The 23,598-nt window shown below is 51.7% G+C and overlaps 1 protein-coding gene across 1 annotated transcript in view; it reads right to left on the reverse strand.

Moving 5' to 3' along the window:
• Window positions 1-1,773: 1,773 nt before the first annotated feature.
• The window catches only part of LOC111158624 (inter-alpha-trypsin inhibitor heavy chain family member 5), a 72,037-nt gene continuing 50,212 nt past the window's right edge, over window positions 1,774-23,598 (reverse strand). Inside the window, exons 8-14 of the mRNA XM_022520770.1 lie at window positions 14,609-14,777; window positions 11,640-11,949; window positions 8,649-9,157; window positions 7,041-7,094; window positions 5,073-5,189; window positions 3,617-3,994; window positions 1,774-2,621 (exon numbers count right to left, since the gene is read on the reverse strand). Of these exons, the coding sequence (XP_022376478.1) occupies window positions 2,341-2,621; window positions 3,617-3,994; window positions 5,073-5,189; window positions 7,041-7,094; window positions 8,649-9,157; window positions 11,640-11,949; window positions 14,609-14,777 (1,818 nt within the window). The 3' untranslated portion in view covers window positions 1,774-2,340. The remainder of the gene's footprint in view (window positions 2,622-3,616; window positions 3,995-5,072; window positions 5,190-7,040; window positions 7,095-8,648; window positions 9,158-11,639; window positions 11,950-14,608; window positions 14,778-23,598) is intronic.

A 23,598-nucleotide genomic window follows, 5' to 3' on the forward strand; every position in this document is an offset into this window, starting at 1 on the left:
TCAAGCAGACTCCATCCCGAGTGGGGAGCCCGACATGGGGCTCGATCCTATGACCCTGAGACCACGACCCGAGCTGAAATCAGAAGTCGTATGCTCAACTGACTGAGTCACTCAGGAGCCCCTGCGTTTACTTTTTAAAAAGCTTGCTACCCACAACACACATGACCAGCGGAAAATACTCTGTTTTCCACTCAAATTACAAGGTCCTAAGTGTAACACGGCTGCGGAGTTTTTTGGAGATATCGCCATCTCAGGCCGAAACAGATCATTTGATGGTAAATAAGTTTTGCAGTAAAAAGAGACGACGAAGAGGAGGAAAAAGAAAAGTGGGATTTGTCTGAAGTAAAAACATTAGAACAAAAGCTCAACCGTGATACTCAAAAACCATTTCTTCCCCTAGAGGAGGAGGGGGAGGGGTACCTCACAGGAATATCCTCTGCTCTCAGGAAGCAGCGGTAACTGGTGCTGTGTAGTAAGCGTCCTCCCTACAGTCTTTTCTTCTTTCTTCTTTTTCGAGGAAACTCCATGCCCAGCATGGGGCTTGAACTCACAACCTTGAGATCAAGTGCGGCAGGCTCTCTCCTGGCAGCCCTGGGGCCCAGGCTGGACTGTGGGTCCCCCCTGAGGCCACCGGACGGGCTGGGCCATCTGGGCTGGTGCCTTCGCCGCGCTGGCACGAGGACAGGCCGCTGAGTCTGGGGAGACGGGAGCCCCAGGACCCAGAGCGGGCTGGGTCGGACCCGTTGGGGGCCCGAAGCGGGGCGAGAGCAGGTCTCTGAGACAGAACCGAAAAGCTGCCCCCGCCCCCACGACCTCCCGAAGCCGCCTGGTCCGCCAGGAACATGTGGATGTCATTTTGCTGCTCAAATGCTCCCCTTGGGAGGGCGAACATGATAAACCACTTTCCTAGCTCCGAGTTCTCTCCCAGGGCTAAGGAGGCGGCCACATCGCGTGAGAAGCGCGCTCTGGAGTCGCCCGCGACGGGAAGAAACCCCTGCGAAGCCGGCACGACAGCTTTGATTCAAACCAGCCTCGCGTTCCCATAGTCGTTTCTCTGACCCCAATCTTTCTCGCAGTGTGCGTCCCGACTGTGCGCCTCACCCAGCAAGGACCAGGCTCTGCTGAACCTTGGGGGCCCGAAACAACCCAACAGCAAGAGCAAGAACTGGCGAGGAGGACAGGGCAGTGGGGGCCCCCAACGCCACCCTCAGCCCCGCTTCCCCTGGGTAGGGTGACAGGCTGGGCATAGGGCCCCGCTGGAAGAAGGGTGTTGCTCCCTGACCTCTGCAGTCCTGGCCACGGATTTTAACCTTTGCCTGGTGGCAGCAGATGGCCCATCCGAGTTCTGGAACCAAAGTGCCCCCTCTCGCATGGTCCACGGGCTTTCCTCTGGGCCATGAGTCCACCCCGCCTTCTGGAAGCCCGTTCCTGGGAGGAGGCTGACGCCACACTCCGTACTGCCTCCACCTCCCATTCCCAGCCTGTGAGAGCCCATCTGTCACCTCCCCGAGGACCGCTAGCAAGCAAGACCAGAACTATGACAACGAGGGGAGGGCGCCAAGTCGGACGCGGGCTAGCTCTCCAACCCAGACAGGCCAGTGAAAAACAGCCACGCGGGTAGTCCTGTTTATTAGCTTTACTGGAATAAATAGAAGCATGCCCATCCGCACCGCCCGGTGGTTTACAAAGCCCGTCAGACATCGGTATCTCGGATGCAGATCTTCTATCTCCAACCAATTTTTCTTTTTAAATGAAAACTCACTTTCAAGGGCAAGATATCACAGCAGGAGAAAATCCTCTCCAAAGAAAAGGCTTAATTGTTTACAGTGATCAAATCTATGAGCTATTTGCCTGCCCATGGCCGGGGCCCCATGAGCGGTCCCCCTGAGGCTACACATCTGGAGAAGACAGTGATTCTAAGAGGAGGGATTCCTAAGCACCGGCACACAGCGAGAAGCAGAGTGCCCAGCCCTGGCCAGCTCCACGGGGAAAGGGAGCTTTGTGGCAGATGTGCCGTCATCAGTTACGAGAGGCGACGAGACAGACAAGCCGGCTGGTATGAGACGCAGTGTGACCTTTTCCCCTTGGGGCCACCATCTTTCTCTGTGGGATGGAGGGAAGGTGGAGGCAGGAGGAGGAAGTAGGAGGAAATGACGGTTCCGCTTCCAAGGCCTGACTCTACCCTTCTCTCAAGCAGACCGCAGGCCTCAAGCCACTCGCGGAAGGTCACGGGTGGCAGCTAACTGCCAAGACACGAGGATGCGCAAGCGACAGGAAGCGCGCCGCGGGTCCCCGAAGACCACTTCCCTGTCACGCACTCATGCATCCTGGCCGCTGGCGTCAGAGTCCGCTGGAGGGTCTCGGGCCAAAGGACGTCTGTGCGTCAAAAGGATGGCTTGCCAGGTAGTCTCGGTACTCCCCGTCGATCAGTTTGGCCGCGTTACTCCTGGCAAACCAGCAGTCCACCTGCTCCTCCCCGTTGTAGATTTTCCGCTGTTTCCAGACCACCGGGACTTGGTGTCCTTTCACCTTCAGGATGGTCTCCGCCGGCTCGCCTGCCTTCGGGAACGGAGGGTGGGAGGGCTCCTCCGTGAGTCTGGCGTCCTGGTTCAGGAACTGACCTGGGAGGACACAAAAGACCATCGGGTCTAAGTCAAGCGCGGGCAGCCCTGCGGCGAAAGAGCTCACGTCAGTTTCGGGCCCTGGTGACCAGCCAGTGCACGGGGCGACCTGCGGGCGGGGGACGGATGCGCTCAGAGGCGGGTGTACCTGACTGCCCCTAACAGGCTGCGCTCTCCCAGCAGACTCACACCTGTCCGCCTGTTTGCGGGGTGCGGACGGGGGAGTCCTAGGTTGGGTTCACCGTGGCCTCCCCTTCTGGAAGCCGGCTGCTGACGCTGGAAAGCTGCCTAATGACTCATCCGGACAGATAACCACTGTCTCCGCGTGAGCTGGGAACGAGCACGGGCCGGACAGGGAAGGAGGCTGGGGTCTTCCCTCTCCTCCAGGCCACAGCCCCGCTCCCAGACTGTGTCTCCGGTGGGTGTGGAAAGCGTCAGTTAGGCCGTTCCTGATCCGCACCCCCAGAATTCTGTGCGTCAAGTGAGGGCACGGCTAAGGCTGCAGGAATCCCGGCCCACGTCTGGGCGAGGCGGCTCCTGCTTGGCAGTCCAGTGGGACAGAAACACGTCCCGCTCTAGTGCCAGGAAATCCTGCTTTCTAAACTGGGCCCTGGCGGCAGCTCACCCTTTACTTTTGGGCAAGGGCCCACATGGGCCCGCACGTCAAAAACAGCCAGAGAGGACTGCCCGCTGCTCAGGGCGGGGTGGGGGACTCGCGCCCGGGGCCGGGCTGGGGACTGCCCTTGATGGCATCTCCTTCCCAGAGTCAGGAGCCAGACCTCAAGAGGATGACCCCCGAAGTCTTTGCTCACGTTTCCAGAAGGCCAGTGAGAATCAGCGGATGCAGCCCCTTCCCATTCTAGAAAGTCACCAGGGAGCGAGGTCTGGAATTTCATGACCGCACTACTCAGGCAAGCTAACCGTGCTGGCAGCAGCAGCCTCACGCTGGGAAGCTGACTTCTGGGCTCTGAGCCAGCGTGAGAGCAGCCGCCTACCTAACAGTCCGTGGCAGTTGCCAGAGAGGCCTTTGCTGTTGGCGATGTAGAAACCCAGGTGGTTTCGCTGGTAGGGAGCCGGCTTTTTGTACAGGTGAATGAGGATGACGAAGGCAATGGTGCTCTGGATGGTGACGGTGACGTTGGCGTTAGCGGACACAGACACCTCCAGCCCCCGGCTCCCCGCCACCGCGCTCTGGTTGCAGGGGAGGAGCAGCCTCTCCCCGCTGTCCAAGATGACCCTGCTGGGTGTGATCTCCAGGTAAGACCTCTCCGGCTTGTTGACCAGGATGGTGATGGTGCGGAAGTAGGTGCGCTGCTTCTTGTGGCCGCTTGGGGGCGCCGGGGCCCCAATCAGCTCTCCGTTCACTGTCACACCTGGAAGGCAGAGGGGACACGGCAGTGGTTAGGGCACCGTCTGACCCGTGGGAAGGGGCCACTTGGTCCTGCTGGATGAGTGAAGGCACGCACGCGTGAAGGTGTGAGAGACGCCGTCCCCTTGTTATCAATACGTTGTACCCGGGGAAGCAAGGTGTAGGCTTGTCCTCCCTGGGGCAAGGGGAACGGGGCAGGGAGGAGAAATCCTAGCCTGAGCAGAAGCCAGGTACAGCAGCCTCAGGACTCCAGGATTCTCTGGCTGTTTCCATCCTGATCACAGAGACGCCAGGAACAGCCCCTAGGAAGGTGGGTGGCTCCGGCGGTGGGGGGAGGGGTACAGTCAGGCCCCCATCTCCCTGCTGAGCCTGAGTTAGGACAAGTTGAGATTTAGGTCGAAAGCTAGGAGGAAGCCTTGCAAGAGAACAAGGTAGGACAGGAGCCCCAGGACCACACCTTCTATAACTGCGTCACATGTCACCTGGCCTTCAAGAAAGGCCTCCTCCTGGAACCGAGAACAGCCACACGGCCTTCCCTCAGGCACTGCTACCTGCGTGTGGCTTGAGGGCTGTGCGCATACTGACCCCTTTCAGCCAGCCCCTCCCCAGAATGCAGGGGATCAGAGCCCTGTTCACCTCCGAGTTCCGTGCACACAGAGCTGGGGGCTTCACGTCTGCACTACAGAGGAAGCACGAGGGCTGGTTTTAGGGCTCCAGCCGTCCCACTGTGACGGTTTTGGAATGGAGAGATGTGGTAACAATAACAGATCCTGAATCTCTACAGCCCCTGTGCATTTACAAAATGACTTCGCATCTGTTACGGAATTTAGCCTTGGCAATAGCCTGGTGAGACTGGCAGAGCAAATACCACGGCCTCTGGGTTACAAAGCTCAAGTCAGAGCAGGGCTTCCCATGTTTGTCTTCCTGACTCCAAGCCCCACAGTCGACTTCCTTTAATGAAGCACTCACAGTCCTCAGTGAGTGTCTGTGATGTACCCCCTTATCTCCGTGGCCGTCCGTCTCAAGAACAGAGGGGGGCAGTCCTACCTACATTACCCTTGCCCAGAGGTCACAGAACGTACCAGAGTCTGCGTGATCAGAGACGAGCCTCAGGATGTCCCCCGGCTGCCCATCGATGTTGAAGCAGACAGTGAGCTTGCTCAGGGGGAAATCCACGACAAAATGGGGATCTCCATCCACTGCCAGACCACCAGGCAAAACCAGGAGAGAGCGAGAGAGACAAGACATTTATGTGGTGCCTTCTGTGTGTACACACTCCCTTCTCCTGGCTCATACACTGTTTATTTCACCCGTCACTGATCCTCGACGTCCAAGTGAGGAAGGTGCCCGGGGGTGAAGCGACACACCAGCGTTACATGGTGTGCGAGGTGCGTCCATGAACTCAGGTCCCCTACACCCAGACGTGATGATCCTGTCACCACACTTCAGCCACCAAAAATCATTTCCTGTCTCCTCCGGCCACCCCAGGCGGGAGACGTGGATGCGAACCCTCCCTCTCCTGTCACCGGAGCGCCATGGGGTCAGACATCCACAGTCCCTGTGTGACAGCGGCCACCAGCAAACCCGACCAAGGGCGGTGACCACGAGGGGTTCAGAGACACTGGGAGTTAGGGAGGATGGTCGGCGATGGCCGTGAATGTCTCGCCTCTGGGGCACTTGGACCTCAACGCTCTCAGAGTTTTGTCCACAGAGGAGACCACAGCCCGTGGCCTGTCTCTGGTGCTTGTGTGTTCCCTTCATTTTCACCTCTAGTCAGCACGAACAGCCTTGCCTCTTACTGCACGGACAAAATAGTTCCCGACCGTCTACATCAACTCTCTCCCCTCCCAAGACTGGAGAGTTAGCTTCTTTCTAATTTTTATGCCAAACACGGCATGTTTCTGAATTCCTTTCTGTGTTCCGCGCACACGCACGTACCCAAGCCTGGATAGGGTCAGTCTTTTCAAGTCACAAGCAAATTAATGTCCTCAGTGCAACTGCTAAAAAAACAAAACCCCTTCCTGTTCCTAGCATGACTCAGAAAGGCCCAGGAAAGAAGCCGGCTGATCTCTCTGGGACGCGCCTCCAGCACCCCATGATAGACAAATACAAGATACCAGTCTTTTGTAGATGAGGGAAAAGCAAAAAAAGACACCCATAGGAGACCAAAGTCCTGGTCCATGATTTTGGTACCCTGTAGGTATGACTGTAACCACGTGACAGTTCTCTCAGAGTTTCTTGTGGTCACACCACATCATTTCTACTCAAATCATCCAAACCCTTCCACCAGGAAGGGTGCTGCTTGCTTCAAACAGGGGAGGAGATGTCTGGAGCTCCTTACTCCACGCGGCATCCAAAAGGAAAGTTTCCTCGAATTCCACAAAGCATGTGCGTGTTCAAAAGAGCTGTGCTTGCCCCGTCAGAGACCGCGTGTGTCCTCCCCGCCTGGCTGTCTCCAGAACGCTCCTGGCACGTCGAGCACATCAGCAGCTAGGCAGTGAGAGACTTACAGAGGAAGATGTATGCATTTCAAGACTAAAACCCCACCTTTGTGTTGCTGTTCCATCTGGATGCTTATTATAATCCCAGGAAGCTGGCCAAAGGAAATTTTATGGTGTTTCTATTTGTCTTTCCCTTCTAAAGCCAATGCTCAACATAATAATAATAATAATAACAACCTCACATCACAGAAACTCGTTCCACTGTGAGCTGAAGCACGTATACGTCACGTCTCTGAAAAAAGTAACTTCTAAACTCAGTCAAGATGCAAATGGGCCTCTGCTGCCCGTCTGTCCTGCTGTCAGCCCTGCCAGGCTCCTTGGGGAGGCAGCCACGGTGTTTACGGTTTCCTGACCGCCCTGGTTCTCAGAACAGCCTCTCGCCACTGCCTTTTGCTGAACGACCGTGGGTCCTGTATTTTAATGCCAGTTAAATATTTGTCTGTACAGTAAGAGGCAAGGCTGGGCATTTTAATGCCAGGGAACTCTGGGCCCTCCATCTGGAAAACACCTCAGCCCTCAAGTGACACACAACCACATTCTTTTCTTTACCTGAGGTTTTGGAGACTTTAATTCTTGGGCTGTATGGTTTTTGGAGAGCAGGTCCTAGAAAGAGAAGAACCCCCACTGTTATCATTAAGGAGGATGAGATGAGAGGCACAGGCAAGAGGTTTGGGGGTCAGTAAAATACAACTTTCAAATGCAGTTGTGCTCATTTAAAAACATCTCCTGTTTAAAGAAGGAGCTTGGCCTCACAATACACAAGCGAAGGGGTACCATGTGAAGACTTGGTTATTTTACTCTTCTATAAATCAGATTGTATTCTTCTGGTCTAGGGTTTCTGCTTGTACAGGAAGGGAAGGCGCCTGTCATACATAACGAACAGTTATGGAATCTAGGGTCAGGGCAGAGTTGTTTAATGGGTACGGAGTCTCATGTTTGCAAGATGAAAAAAGTTCTGAAAGATCTGTGAATATACTTCATAATACTGAACTGTACACTCAAAAATGGTTAAGATCGTAAATTTTATGTTATTTTTCACAGTTTAAAAAATATAAAAATATTTTTTAAAAGACAGCTATAATCCAGATATAGTTATAATCTGAACCTAAATGTCTAGTTCTACATCCCTCGCGGCAGAGGGATCTAACATTTCCAAACCTCTAGTTTTGTACCAAAGACTTTAACATACTGAACCCTTGTAATGGCCCTTCAGAGAAATCGTTAGTATCCACGTTTTATACACCAGGAAACAGAAGCCCAGAGACATTCCGATACCTGCCCCGAGCCACACAGCGGAAACAGCGGAAACAGCTATGCCTACATCCTACCCTTATGCTCGCTCTACCACCCCCAGGGACTGCTCAGAGTTTAGAGTGGGAGGGATAAAAGAGACAGCGTTTGTAGGCTCTGGGTTCATGTCCTTTCCCTTTCTTTAGAAGATATGACCTTGGCAGGAATTTAATAAAAATGTCAAAATGTAAAAAACACGCTGTTTCCCACAAGCAGTTATTACTGAGGTTATAAGGCTCTGCTTGGGCGGACGCCTTGTGCTCTCCTTTTCCTCTGCTTGTGGCTACTGATTCCCCCCGACAAAACAGCACGAGACTGGAAAGGACGGTTTCTGCCTAGATTCTGCGTAATAAGCATGAAAAGGATGAAGTCTGTCGAGAATCTGCCACTTCAATGTTCATATACGTGTTCATATACAGGTCAGCATCGGAGAGGAAGACCTTCTCCTCTTCCAGGAGGCAGGGGTGCATGGGAAGAAGGCAGGACCCCCTTGGGGGCTGTGTGTTTGCCAGGGGCGCGGCTCATCTCTAGATGCCCCCCACACCCCGCCCCCCACCGCCCCAGCTGTGGGAGCCTGCGCCCAGCTGGTACAAGGCAGAGCTCTGAGGGACTCACCGAGGCCGGAGGACACTGAAACGCTGGGCTTTGTTCTTGCCCGGAGCCTCCAGTACTGCCTCCCATGGGGTAGGCCCCCGACCCTGGCGATTTACCCATAAACTGACCTCCCCGAGGACATTTCTAGGAGGAATGTCCTGTTTCCGACTTTCTTCAGAGCTCTGACCCTTGCAGCCCCACAAACACAGCAGTGTCGCCCTCCCTCAGGGGACAGCGGCTGGGGCTGGCGGGGGGGCCCCCACCCCTGCTCACCTGGCTCCGGGGGGGCGCCCCGCAGGCTCTGCATCACGGTCTCGGGGCCCACGGCGGCCTCCGGCGCCTCGGCGGGCAGCGCCGACCTCCGCAAGTTCAAGGTGGTGAGCGGGGTGAGGAAGCGGTAGGCCAGGGCCAGGGCCTGCACCTGCTGCCTCAGGCGCTCCTTCTCCCTCGCGTCGCGGCTGTGGCGCCAGGAGCTCAGCAGCTCCTTCACCGTCAGGTAGCTCCAGAGCCGCTCCACGTGGTTGGGGTCCCCCGCGCCGCCCTCCACCCTCCGAGGCTCCACGGGCACGTCCGACTTCAGGATGACGAACTTCTTGCTGTTGCTGGCCGTGACCTCCACGTGCAGCTGACCCGCCTTGCTGTCGGCCAGCTTCCCCGCGATGACGATCTCCGAGCCGTTGAAGTAGTTGGGGAACAGGGTCCTGGTGGCCCGCTCCACCATGGCCGGCGGATAATCCACGCGGATGTCAGAGAGGAGAGGCGTCCTGATCTCATCGTAGAACCTGTGGCGGAAGGACAGAGGGACAGAGTCAGGGCCCGTGGTGGCTGCGGCAGGACGGGTCCCATCTGCCAGGGACCAAGTTCTTAGAGGCCCCTCATGTCAACACTGCCCAGCAGAACACTTCTGCCGTGAGACGGCACAGCAGAGGCTTGAACACCACTGGTGACAGAGAACTCACTACCACACAGGCTTCCCTCCTCCTTTCAGCAGCTCCCACGAGAAGGGGGAGCCCCCGGGAGTAGATCACACCTTCCTTCCTCCAGTTTCCATGCACTGAACTCTTCTGCTTCTGGAGCAACGCTGCGTGAGGAGTCTAATCTACCCTCAATGTTCAGATGCTTGAAAAACACCGGCATTTAAATGTCTCGGACACTGCTGTGTGCTCCTGAAATCTGTGTGCTGCCCGGCTGACCCCGCCCACTCCGCTTCCTGAACTATTCTTCATATGACACGGACTCAAGCATCCCCAGCTGAGCGGTCTCTAGGTCACTTTCCTATGTACATAACCACGTTTCTCAAAGGGCCTCATAAAACACGTTCCTTCGAACCAAACACAAGTTCCAGGTACGCTTAAGCCCATTACCCTTGAGGAATCTCATCTTAACCCACTGAGCCACCCAGGCGCCCCGAGGAATCTCATCTTGACGCTGAGGTTAGGCTTGTGTGTAATGCCTCATTTGCTCACTTTAGCTTTTCTCCTGGTTGTTCCAAGGTTGCTTTTTGCTGAGTAAGGGGACCATCAAAATCCCCCTTCCAAAGATGTAGACAGCACAGGCTGTGGAAAACAGCTTAGCCCCTTCCTGGCTGTGTCTTGGGCCGTGTAACGTAGCCTCTCTGAACTTCGGGTTCCTCCTCTCTAAAGTTGGAATGTTGAAGCAACTACTCATTCTTCCCTTCTTTCCTGAGTTCTACCCACTCAGCTGTCAACTACATCTCTTAGCCTCTACTCTGGCCAAATATGGCCACATTCTCACCAACGGAGTATGAGTAGAAGTGCGATGGACAACTTCTGCAATGCTTGCTTGAAAAAAAAAATGGCTTCTTAATCTGTTTCTTCTTTCCCCCTCTTTGGGGCTAGAATTTACAAATGATAGGGACCTAATTTCAACCCTGCAGCTAAAGATGACACCTGAGGGGCACAGAGCCATCAAAGGGAAGGAACAGGACTCTCTGAGCGACTTCCTGGAGCAGAATCCAGTGTGTCCAGATAATACGGGAGAGGGTCATCTGGTGGCAACTTTGCTTGGACGCTAGGCTGTGAGGCTTGCCTGAGATAACAGATGTAGGAAAGCCTGATGCATCGTGAGTTCTCGCTGGCTGTTGGGTGTCGATGATGGTTTTGGAAATATGACGGGGCAGCTGGTATGTTTCACGGTCATTGCTTCTGTTTTTGAGAGCATTATTAAATCTTAATATACAATGCACTATGTTCTCCCTCTTTATATATAGTTTTGAGTAATTTTGAAAATGTGGGAAGCAAATCTTTTTATTTAGATCTCTGACCGTGGGGCGCCTGGGTGGCTCAGTCAGCTAGCATCTGCCTTTAGCTCAGGTCATGATCCCAGGGTCCTGGGATGGAGTCCCACATCGGGCTCCCTGCTCAGTGGGGAGTCTGCTTTTCCCTCTCCCTTTCCCCCTGTTCATGCTGTCTCTCTCTCTCTTTCAAATAAATAAATAAAACCTTAAAAAAAAAAAAAGAAATCTTTGACCAAAATGCTGCGGGAGGGGGGAGAATGGTGACGAGCCTCATACCAAGGACCCACCTTTACTGCCCACTTCGGAGGCCTCTAATTAGGTTTATCGTTAATGAATATTCCTTGAATATGGCTACCGGACAGCTGCGAATCTACCCAAACCTCACTTTTCCTTTTAAATATCTACCGTATCTGCTGTAAAGAAGACCCAAGCTCATCACGTGGAACAGACAGTCAGCACGTGCTCGAATCAGCAGCGAGGTCATACTTGTTTTTGGCAAATGACAGCTGCGGGAAGGCTCCAAATGGAGACAGAAAACCTAAGAACTAGTTTCTTCTCCACCTCAAAACAGTAAGAGAATCAGCGGCCAGTGTTACCCAGACACAAAATGGAGACAGCGCCTCTTCTCCTACGTACGCCTCAGGGGGAATTAGAGCAAACACTAGACAACATGCCAGTAAATACACTAGATGTGTCGAGAAGACAGTTACGACCATAGGAGCTAGTGGACCCTACCATGCAGCAGCCGTCCTGCCAATACTTCACACCAGTTTTCTCATTCAGTTCTGTGGACCAACCACAATCCTCGCTTTACAGAAGACGATACCAAGCAAGACTGGCTTCCACCTTGCCTAAAGTCACAGAGCAGGGCCCAGAATCTGAGCCCAATGAACCTAGGTTAAGCATCCCTTAGGACATCTCCCAGTGTAGTGAGTTATGACCCCACAACCGTCCTCCCCCTCCTGAGAGCCCGAGTCCCCCTGCATGGAGAAGACGGACGTACGGACCCGATGAGCTGTGAGCCCGCGTCGTCCTCCTCAAGGACACGCCGTGTGAGGCCACAGTTCTCCAGCGACAGTTTCTCCAGCAGCATGAAGTCCACGTCATTCCCGATGCCGATGGTGAAGATGCAGACTTGGCCTCGGGCCGCCTCCTTGGTGTTGTTGAGAATCTTGAGGGTGTGGGTCTCCCCGACGGTGGGTTTCCCATCGGTCAGGAAGACAATGAGGGACACGCTGCGGTCTTCGATGTCATTGTGGGCCACATAGTCGTTGAGCAGCTTGATGCCCCTCTGCAGGGCCCCATTGATGTCTGTGCCTGGGGGACACCACAAGGTGCCCGCTCAAGCCCGTGTGCCCATATTCTTCACCTGGGCGCATGCGCTTGGCCGTGTGTCACCCGCCACCATTCGAGCAGGAGGACGTGAGTGGGGAAGGAAGCCGCCTGCACCTACGGGGTGACACCAGCCTAGCAGACACTTCCAAGGGTTTGCTAAATGAATGGGAATGGCCCGGAATTATCCCAAGATACGCCCCTTCTCCTGAACAAACCCCTTCACTTAGACGTCTTCGATACCTTTTGCAACAGTGGTTCCTACGCCTTTTCTGGGAATAGCTTTGCAAAGGGCAGGAAGGTACAGGTACAGGAATCTGGAGGGAGTGCAAGTCCCAGAGGGAAAGAAAAGGCACTCACTTTAGGTACACGCTTACTTTTAGTAAGTTTATAAAGCTGTATACCCATCACCACCATCCATCACCCTGTCCGGAGTGATTTTTAACTAGCCGCGAAATGTACCGTGTCTGAGTGAACCAGGTAATTTCTCCCCATTGTTTCACATTCTCCAGAATTTCTGGCTAAAAAACTAAAAATACATGGCTAGGTCTGTGCGAACACACTGATAATTCTGAGATGCACTGAGTTTGAACGTCAGGAAAAGTTACAGCTGAAACAGTATTTAACGTTTCTTTGGGCTCATTAACTTGCCTTTCTGAATGTCCAGCCTAGAAGCACACGACCTCTGGATGTGTGAGCCTGGACAAAAAGGCAGGCCTTTATTTTCCCTTTAAATGAGAACTTGGCAGTGGTGCCAAATCTTTTATTTTACTTTAAGGCCAGGGAAAGCCCAGGGGAAGGGACCGACTTAGCTTTCCTAGTTCCAGACACCGAGGCACAGCCGGGTGTGGATCACACCTATGCAAAGCCAGGACGTGTCCCAAGCTCTTAAGAACAGGAAAGTGCCCTCCACAGGGAGACGCCCCACAGAGCCGCCAGGCCACCCTGCAGAGAGTCCCCCCCTACCCCTAGTCAACATAGGACCCAAATGCACCAGCAAGAGGGACTGCTTGGGTGAAGAGGGTCACGTCTCACTCTGAAAGAGAACTGCCCATGTGCCGGCCACTGTTTTAAGCACTTCAGGTATTTTAACTGATTTTATCCTCATCACAGCCCCATTATTGTCTACAACTGAGATGTGTAAACTTGGGTACAGACACAGCCAATGGCTCATAGATGGTGGGGCTGGCTTCAGATCCAGACAGTCTGGCTTCAGAACCTATGTGCCAACCCTACCGTTCCACTTCTCTGAGAGGAATGAACAGACTGACTTTCTGTTCACCTGGAGAGCTTGGGGTGCTGAAATGCGGAGATGAAAATAAAGGAAACTAATAAGGTTTCTAAGGTGTGGATTCCAAAATGACATAATACACCTCAGCTGTTTCCTAAAGCTTTATCCCCACGCCCTCTGCCAACACACACACGCGCGCACACACACACACACGCACGCACACACACACGCACACACCCTGTTACTAATAGTGAGGAGTGCTGTTGAAATGCATTCAGTTCAACAAATACTCGTTGAGCACGAGCTATACATGTCAGGACCTGTGCTGGGAACCATGGGCCATACAAACATGAAGAGTTTCCTCCCTCAAGGACCTGTCTTATTCCTACTTCCTCCCGTATTATTACATCCAATCTTCTATCTCTCTAATCACCCAGTAAATCGGTTCCTAGACCACACCGTTGTGAAGACCGGTAGGAAATGCCATGGCAGTCAGAGTTCCATCCAAGCACGATCAAGTTCTAAATGAAGTTCATTTGGGAAATCAGAGCTTCATCGTGGGGAGAAAAGAATACACAGACGAAAGATGAAAAATGCAGGAAGAAAACCGAACTGGATTTTTCTATGTTCCCCAATAACCAAATTAGAATTGACCGAGACAGCAGCCCCAGGAGACGGCGTCTCTGTAAAGGCCCTTGCAGAAAGGGCGGAGGGAGCCTGGACGAGCTTCCATACACGCTCCAGTGCTGAACACGGGGCCACTGTACTGGAGACGGAGAGAGCAGCGAGAGGGACCCCCACGTCCGGCGCGGAAGCACGGCTGGGTAACACCCTGTTCCGGTTCTCTCCTCTCCCCGCATCCTGGAGGACCTGTTCCATCCTCCACACTCTTCCCCGGGCAACATACCCAACCCAAGTGTGCCAAGACTCAGAGCCCAGAACTCTCCCTGTGCGCTGCATCTCCCTGGCCACCTGGGATGCGTGCTCTGCTCGCTGGCACAGCCCTGCTGAGAGGCGAACAGCTCAGCAGCTCTGTCCCACCCGCTGCCTCCCAAGGTGCCAGCGCCCAAGCTCCTGAAACATCGAAACATCTCTTTGGCTTTGATTCCTCACTGAAGAGCAGCTTCCAAAAACTGCTTCATTGTTTGGATCCATGAGATAAACCAGGAAAGTCTCCAAAACCTATCAGGTGTTTTCCCCCTAACTTAACCTGACCATCATCAGTTCAGGGCCTGGAAGATGAGAATTTCCAGACTCGGTGTTCAGAGAAACATAAGCTTCTGGGAAAGCTCTCACCCTTATCTGCTTTCCTGTGATCGGCTTCAGCTTTCAAATCCTCGTCTCCTGGCAGAAAATTGGCTACTCGCTTACTATCACGTCAAAGGCAACAAGAAAACAAGGTCTCGTATTTACCTCCGGTGGGCGACATATGGTGAATGTAGATTTTGCCGTCTCTCACGTTGTCGGGAGTCACCGACACCAAATGGTCCTTCCACACTTTGATGCGGTTGGAAAATCCGATGATACTGAAGTGATCCTGGGGTCGCAGGTCGTGGAGAATCGTGAACAGGGCATCCTTGGTCTAAAGCAACACAGGAGTAAAAGGGGTCACAGCTGATCACCTCCATCTTCGCGTCCCCTGGCCTGGAAACTGCGCGCCGGGAACAAGGCCGGGGTTAAAATCCAGTGCCTGAGATGTACAGGGACTTGGATAAACGTCCAAGGAGCTCTGTCACCTTGCTGGAAGAACACTGGCATGAACATGTTATAACCACGAACGGGATTTTAATTATTTTTAAAGGTTTTATTTATTTGACAGAGAAAGAGACAGCTAGAGAGGGAACACAAGCAGGGGGAGTGGGAGAGGGAGAAACAGACTCCCCGCGGAGCAGGGAGCCTGATGCGGCGCTCGATCCCACGGTCCTGGGATCATAATCACGCTCACCGACTGAGCCCCCCAGGTGCCCCACGAATGGACATTTAACATCTGAGCTGTCACAGGCCACTGCAAGTCGTGCTGTCTCAGGCCTCTACCATCACAGCGTCAACGGAAGGTTCTTCAACTCTGCCTGACACCCGTGTGTCACCTGATAAGCTCCCAGTCACTCTTCAAAACCCAGCTGATGTGCCCTACCCTCCACGTGAAACATTTCCTAACTCCTCCAAAGAGAGCTGATCCTCTCCCTTCTAGGCTAGCACGGCCCTCAAAATACTCGTGTTATAAAGTGCATCACGACCCAGTCGTGATTATTTGCTTTTTATCTTTGTCCCTGGCCGTGCTGTGCGCTCTAGGTCGGCAGCTCCCACGCGTCCTCCTGTGGGCCCGTGCGCGCGAGAGCTCCTGACACGCGGGGTGGGGGGCACGTAGATGGAAACTCAGTGAACGATCCGGGTACCTGCTTTACGAATTGTAAGACTAAAGGCAGAAATAATAAACAGGCTAAGAATTTAAAAGAGAATGAAAACACGGGTGGGGGCTGCTGCAGCCGCAGGGAAAGACCTCACAGGGAAGCAGGAATAGGGGGTAAAAGGAACTGGATCGCTTGAAAGACTAGGAAGGGCGTTCTGGAAAGCAGCCAGGACAAGTGTGTTGAATGAGTAAATGAGAGAGAGAGACAGAGAGAGAGAGAGAGATGGAGGGAAGCAGAGGGATGGTGAGAGGTGTGTGGAATGCCAAATACTTCCTGAACACAGAGGAAGTCAGAGAGACACCTGCCCCCATCCTTGAGAACCATGGGAAGACAATACTGAGAAGGCTGCGTAGGGAGCACAGAAGTGACCGCCAGACCACGTCCGTGTGAAAGCGCATCAGATAACTGCACCAAACAGGCGTGGGCAGAGCGCGCTGAGTGCTGACACGCTGTCAGCCAGGACGCTGGCGGGACTTCCACTCCGCACCCTTCCTTCCACCCACAGGCGATACAAGCCAGGCCCCACTCCCAGCCCCACAGCCTAGACCTCTGGGAGGCCTGAAGGGCTGCAGGGCCGAGGGGACAGGACAACAGGGAGCAGCGGCCGTCCCCGAGACAGCACCGCTGGGAGCCCAGGTCTGAGGCAGGCGCCTGGAAAGGCTCGCGTGGCTCGGAGCACCGAGCTGGCAGCCACCACCGGCGGAGGGCTCGAGGGCTCAGGCAGGGGAAGCCTGGGGTTTGTTCAGCTGCTGGCATCCTTCAGGATCCTTAAATAGTGTGCTAAGGACCTGGAGAAGGGCCGCCTACTCCTCTGCGGCTATTTCCCTCCCATTGTGATGGATATCCTGCTTTAGGAAGAGTCCTTTCCCGCTTCTCCACCCTCCTCCCCTCAGCTCAGCAACACCAGGTTCCTTGTGACCTTGTAAGGCCACAGCTGCCACGTATCCTCATATGCACCGAGGGACGGCAGGCCAGCGGGCTTGCGCGGCTCCGTTTCCAGTTGCATCGGGACCTTTCGGACAGCCTCCCAGCCCTCATCCCCGGGGGCCTGGGGAGAAGCTGCTGCAGTGGCCTGCCGCCAGTGCCCTCCATGAACGGCCTGCGGGCTCTTACTCTCTCCTTAGATGGGCTGGCAGCCCTGGGTGCTCCGCATTCTTGGAAGGCGTAAAAGGCAAGCAGAAAGTGAGCGTCCAGACAGGAGAGTGAATGCCAGGGGACTTCAGCTGGTGTTTCTGCACGCTATGTTTACACACTGAAGATGAATACCGACCCTGCCAGACTTTCCAAGAGTCCAATCCAGAAAACAGGGTAAGCGCATTCCAGAAAGATCAGAGGAAGCTCAGAGAGGAAGAGAATGTGCAGTCCAAGCCTGTCTGAAGGCCTGAACGACCCTGGAGGCAAAGAGGCGGCACAGGAGAGGGGTCGGTCCAAACCCTTAAGGGCCTGAAGGATGACAACGGAGAAAACCCATGGAAGCTTCCAGTGCAAGCGCACGGACAGATGAGGATGGTTACCAGTTCTCCCCCAGGCCCTCTCCAATGAACGTCACCTAAAGGGAAAGACCCTGGATGTCCCAGCAAGCAATGTTCCTTAGCTTTCTTTATCACCCCCAAAGCTCCACTAACTGCCCTTGCACACTAGGAAGGACCTGCCCGCTTGAGACAAGTAACTCCAAGACACGCCCCCTGGGGTGAGGCTGCCCTGAAATTAACTTGTTACCAGGCGACCACTGGACACGTGCAAATGTCCTCCCTGGAGACCTTTTAAAATAGGCATCTACAACATACGATTGTATACTTGGCATAGAGTTTCTGCGCAGATGAATACCACTGGGGTCAGGGGGTGACTAGTGAGCGTGGCTGGTTGTCCAGCATCGCCAAACCACCCTCAGCCTCCAGGTCACCGGAACACCTCCAGCGTGTCACCACTGTTCATGTTTATTCTTGGGGACAAGGACGGGGCTTTATTGAGGGCTTTCTTGGGGTTTTCTTCGGGGTATGGTATCCACTATCAGGTGGTCCGCCTGCTGGGGAGGAATCAGGGAGTCTTGGGGGAAAAGGGCGATTGGGAAGAGGCAGGAAAACCATGCCCTGTGCAGAGGTAGAGAAGTAAGTAAGGAGCACAGGGGGCCGTGGCGGAGGAGGAGCGTTCTTAGAGACTGGCCAGCCCCAGAGCTACGCATCTCCTCTGCGGATGGGGAGCAGTTGCTGGAGGCGCCGGTCCACAGACACGGGCACCCATAAGCTTCCTGGTGATCAGAGAGCATAATCTGCAGATACCAGCCTGCATAGGGACAGGAACCTTCCAGATGGTGTGTGGACGGAAGATGAAAGGTACACAGATATAACTGATAACACATAAGGACATATTCCTTACAGTTCAGGTCGTGAGGAAGCCCTTGGCCTGCCCGGTCATTAAAGATGCCTTTTAGCCCTACCTATCTAGAACAGCCAAGAAAGGATCCTGTTCCCTCTTGAAACTATTTTATGGTGACGAATTCCTCTTCTCATGTGTACTCTCATGTGTACTCTCCTTAGGTTAGAAGGAGGAAGCATGTCCTTTGAAAACAATGCCTTAGAAGTTCATTCCAGCTCTGCCGTGGGGTTATTACTAAGTAAGTCTTTTCATCTCTGTCCTTAAATTGAAGTACCTTCAGGAACAAGGTAGATATAAGTAACTACAAATAAACTCTGTTTCAGATTATACATTCATTCAGTGTGGTTGGCTACAGTCCCCGTGTTGTAGTGGATCTTCATGACAGAGACGTATATGGTGTCCTCTGATGGTGTCCTCTGATGTGTCCGTTGAAAGGGCAGAACAGGGTCCCTGCAGCTAATGCATGACTCCCCCTTGGCAGTGCCACAACCAGGGAAGGGAGTGTCCAGGAGGCAGTTCTGGCCGTGCACTTTGGGTCCCTGCATTAAACTAGGGTAAGGGATGGAAACTTCCTCTCCGCCTTCCCTACAAAACGGAACCCTCTCAGCTACAGGCTCTTGGCACAGCCCTCAAGGGGGTGAGCATTCCGCTTTGCTAACCCAGGTCGTGAATGACCATTCAACACTTCACAAGCAGGGAAGCATTGCGTAAAAAGACCCTCAGAGTGAAATGTCAGTGGAACCCATGACAGACCCAGCTGCCTGGCCGTCCTGGGGACCACCTTCATCAGGGTTCCCGATGACGCAGCTTTTCCCAAACATTTCTGTGTCTGAACGAAACCACACTCACGGGAAATATCTCTGACACAAAAGGCCTTTTGTACCACAAAGTCTGGATTCTTGGGCATCATACAAGGGGAGCCATGACATCATAGATGAAATCCAAGTTCAAGGGTAGTAGATATTAGCCATTCTGTGTTCTCAGCAGAATAGCCGTGCTGTTCTCCTAAGCAGCGCTATCACTTGCCACAGTCTAAAATGTTTTCCAAGTGCACATTTTCCCTTTCATTTTCCCACATGGTCCTTTTGAATGAACCCAAGAGAAAAAGAACCCATGATAAACAGCTTTTTAAAAAATCCCACAAAGAAACTTAAGCCCTTCTCACGTCTGAGCTGGGCCACAAACAAGAATTGTGATCAACAGATACACATCATGAAAACAGCCCTAAATTTCTGAGAAGCACACCCAGAAATGGACCATGTCCACTATAAACTCTGCCTACGGGCCAGCCTTTGCCCTTCCCTAGGTGGGTACAGGTAATGGGGGAAGGGGGAAGCATATTTATACTGTCCTCCTGTTAGCCTGAAGGGAGAAGCCCTTGCTGTCTAGGGAGTATAGTCATTCTATACAAAGGGACACACACAAATAAAAGTCTGTGACTCAGGGGCACCTGTGTGGCTCAGTGGGTTAAGCATCTGACTCTTGCTTTCAGCTAAGGTCATAATCTTGGGGTCGTGGGATCGAGCCCCGTGTCAGGCTCCACGCTCAGCAGGGATTCTGTCTGGGAGTCTATACCTCTCCCTCTGCCTCCTACTCTTTTCTCTCTCTCTCTCTCTCTCTCTCTTTCTTAAAAAAAAAAAGAGAGAGAGAGAGAGAGAGAGTCTGGGACTCCATGAAAGTGGGCAGCATCAGATCCCTGCAACCTTAAGGGGCCTAAGCCCGCAGCAGGAGCCCTGATGCGCCGGCCATCCCAGCATCTGTCTGCACACCCCACAGGCTTCCACGTGTGGCGCTGTCCCAAGTCTCCCTGGAGTCAGGGTTATGGTCAAGACCACAGCTGCCACAGTTGCCAGTAGAAGCTGCGTCCCCGGGTACTGGTTATGCTTCGGGGGTGGGTATTTTAAGGCCATGGGATTTCAAGATCACAGAAAATCCCTAAGAGGCAAGAGAACCTCATATCTATATACTACAAGTCTTTCCCTGATTCGAAGGAACGGTTTCTGAAATCTTCCTGTGACTGACCCTAAATCATCAGATTTTTTTTTTAAATCCTAACTTTAGGAGCAAGGCATAAATTGAGTGAGAAGGACTATTTCTCTGTAACATATTCATGTCTATATCATTGTTACACTTAAAAAACCAAACAAACAACCTAGCTACAGACTGGTTTCAGAGAGCAAACTGAAACATTAAAAAATTATATTACTCCACTGATTACAGTATAAGGACACCTGAGGAGGTTCTGTGAAGTCACAAAGGAAATCAGTGATCACACAGTGCCTCTTGTTGCCTCTGCCACACATATTCCCTAAAACCAACCCCATTATGTAATTTACATTAAAAATAAAAATTCCAAACTACAATATAAGAAAGAAAATATAAAAAAAAGTGTCTCGGTCAGATTTGAGGCATTTTGTTGAAAGAAACCAAAACCCTTTTTCTACCGGCCAATGTGTTCTCTACAAAAAGAGTAGAGACTAGGAGGTTTCCATAAAAATGGAAAATTCGGACTAGAAGTCATCACATCTTCTAACGCTTTCCAAGTTTAGTAGTTGCTAAATAGTAACTTGAAATTTCACCAAGTAAACATAGAAAACACTACTTCTTTGGTCTCTACATCTTAATGCTCATACTATTATGAAGGGAATATTGAAATTAAGCAAAACTGTAAGGTTCCTGTATTTAAAACTGTTATGATTTCATGCTGTAATTTCCTTGACTGTTTGAATTCTAATTTCAAAAGCTTTTTCAGCACAGTACTGTGCTAGGCTATCCTATGAATCTGTTCTGATACCTAATTACTTATGTGCTTACACAATCCATGTAAAAATATAAAGTGGTGGTTATTTCATAGAGAAAAGCAACTTCTTAGCCTAAATATAGGTGTTACCTCAGGACTGGATCTGAAAGAAACTAACTGTTGAATACTAAATTCTGGCTAAATTCAGCTTTAAGAACAACAAAAACAGCAAAAAGGTCTGACTAGGTTCAGATATTAGAACGTCCTTTGCAATATAAACATAACCACATTCACAAGTCTTCAGTTTGAAAATAACATTAATCTCACTTGAGAAGCAAATTCATGTTAATGCTCTGGCTAATGTTAAGATTCATTACCTAATGTTTTGACTTTTTTTTGACAAATGTATGAAACATTTGCCTAATAATGTCATTTGTGCATTTTTCTAAAAGGCTCTCTACCAATAACATTAACATCTTTGATTCTTTAGAGATTAAGCACACCCATCTTTCATGCTTTATGTGTAAACAACTCAAGGCTCAAAACGTTATTTTTTCACTTCTCTTCTTAAGGAAGGTTGATACTCCTCGGGATTTTCTCTCAGTGTTGATCCCACACTTCTCACCCTGGCCAAAGACGCGGCCCTACCTCTTCTATGTGCAGGCTGCCGGCGGCCATCCGCAGGGGCGGCTTCCGGTTCTAACAGGAAGTGAATAAGAGGATGCTGACCAAGACATTTCACCCATGTTCACACAGCTCCTTTGTAACTGGTGTCCTTCATCCGTGTTCTGACACACCTACTGACCGACCTGACCAGGTCCTCAGTCCCCTGCGCCTGGTCTAAATTAACTTTATATTGCCCAACAGCGTGTTGGATTCTGAAGCCCTGCCTCTTTCATTCTACAGATGTGTGTGTGTGTGTGTGTGTGTGTGTGTGTGTGTGTGTGTGTGTGTCTGACTGATTCTTTGCCCTTTGACTCATTCAACTTTCCCCTACGTGCGAGTTCTCATGATTCCTGTTTCCCTGGCGTGGGTCCACCCTATGCCACTCACTATAAATCTCCGGGGATGTGCCTTGACAAACATTAAGAACATGAGAGAAAGATTGGGGAGGCTGAGAAAAAGCAACGCCCAGTACGAAACAGTGGAACAGCTAATAAATAAACACGGCATATCCGCACATGTGGACAGTATCCACAAGAAACTATGTAGAGGAAGCAGAGTCATCCCTCACCACGCAGGGAGAGCAAAGACATCCCTGTGTCTCCTTCATCGTCCCATACTCTTAAAGACGCTGTGAGACTGGAAAGTGAAATTCTGGTAGCAGGAGGGAAGAGATTCTAAAATTAGGTGAACTTCATTCTTGAGGATTGGTTACTTTTTCTTCTGAATTTTGGTAACACTCAACCCTATTTGTATTAGGGGACTGATTCTGGAGAGCTAGGTCAGGAACAGAGAAGGCAGGAGTTTTTCTCTGCCCAATGTTCCGCCGGCGGTGCTGTCCTTCAAAGGAAGCAGCTTTATGCAAGATTCTCAGGCTCAAGGGCCCACTTTCCAGCAATGGCATCTTCACTCCTGCTTCATGACTTTTTTCAGGTTTTTCCTCAACCAAGAATTCACTCCTACCTTTCCTGTCAAGAAAATTGTCCTAGGGGTGCCTGGTTGCCCAGTTGGTTAAGCACCTGCCTTTGGTTCAGGTCATGATCCTGGGGTCCTGGGATCAAGCCCTGCATGGGGCTCCCTGCTCAGCAGGAAGTCTGCTTCTCCCTCTTTCCCTCCCCCTCACCCCCACTCATGCTCTCTCTCTCTCTCTTTCAAATAAAAAAAAAAAAATTAAAAAAAGAAAAAGAAAACTGGGTCCCATCTTCAAGGACTAGTTCCTACGTCATCTCTGTCATTAATCTTTTGTTGAGTACCTCAAGCTCTTTATCGTTCCTAAAATTCTTTCTACTGTCTATGTTGGTTTGATGAACATGTGATTGTTCCATATTTCTCTTCTCCAGCAAAATTCTAATGTCCTTTTTAAAAATTTTTTTTTAGGGAGCCTGGGTGGCTCAGTGGGTTAAGCCGCTGCCCTCAGCTCAGGTCATGATCTCAGGGTCCTGGGATGGAATCCCGCTTCGGGCTCTCTGCTCAGCAGGGAGACTGCTTCCCTCTCTCTCTGACTGCCTCTCCGTCTACTTGTGATCTCTCTCTGTCAAATAAATAAATAAAATCTTTAAAAATTTTTTTTAATTTAAATTCAATTTAATTAACATATGGTGTATCATTAGTTTCAGAGTGACTCATCACTTGCACAGAACACCCAATGCTCATTCCATCTCGTGCCCTCCATAATGTCCAGCACCCCACTTACTTCCCCTCCAGCAACCCTCAGTTTGTTTCCTATAGCTAGGAGTCTCTTAATGATTTGCGTCCCTGTTTTCTTCTTATTTTTTCTAAGGCCCTTAATTAGAGTGACTTAAATAGACTTCGCTGGTACACACGTTTTCTCTTGCTTCCATGCTTTGCTCATGCTATCCGTCTCCCTCTGTTTGGCTCCTCTATCCTTTCCCACCCCACCAACTTGACTAACTTCTAAAGACCTTGAAGACTCAATTACACCCTGGCTCTGAGAAGTCCATGATCCCCTTCTCCACTCCTACAAAGAACTGATTGGCTCCCGCTCTGTGCCATGACCAGACCATACACACACCTTGACCACAAGAGCGCTCTGCAAACAACTGTCACATGACTTTGCTTCTCCTCTGGACCCCTCAAGAGAAAAGGTTCTGTCGTATTTATCTTTGTATCCCCTATATCTAGTGCCTCTCCCACTGCATATGATCAGTATTTGTCTCATTCCTTGAGAATCTGGAGTCTGGAGCCAAAGCCAA

The sequence above is a fragment of the Enhydra lutris genome, unplaced genomic scaffold, assembly GCF_002288905.1.
Source record: "Enhydra lutris kenyoni isolate GAN:26980312 unplaced genomic scaffold, ASM228890v2 scaffoldscaffold61, whole genome shotgun sequence".
Classification (NCBI taxonomy): Eukaryota; Metazoa; Chordata; class Mammalia; order Carnivora; family Mustelidae; genus Enhydra; species Enhydra lutris.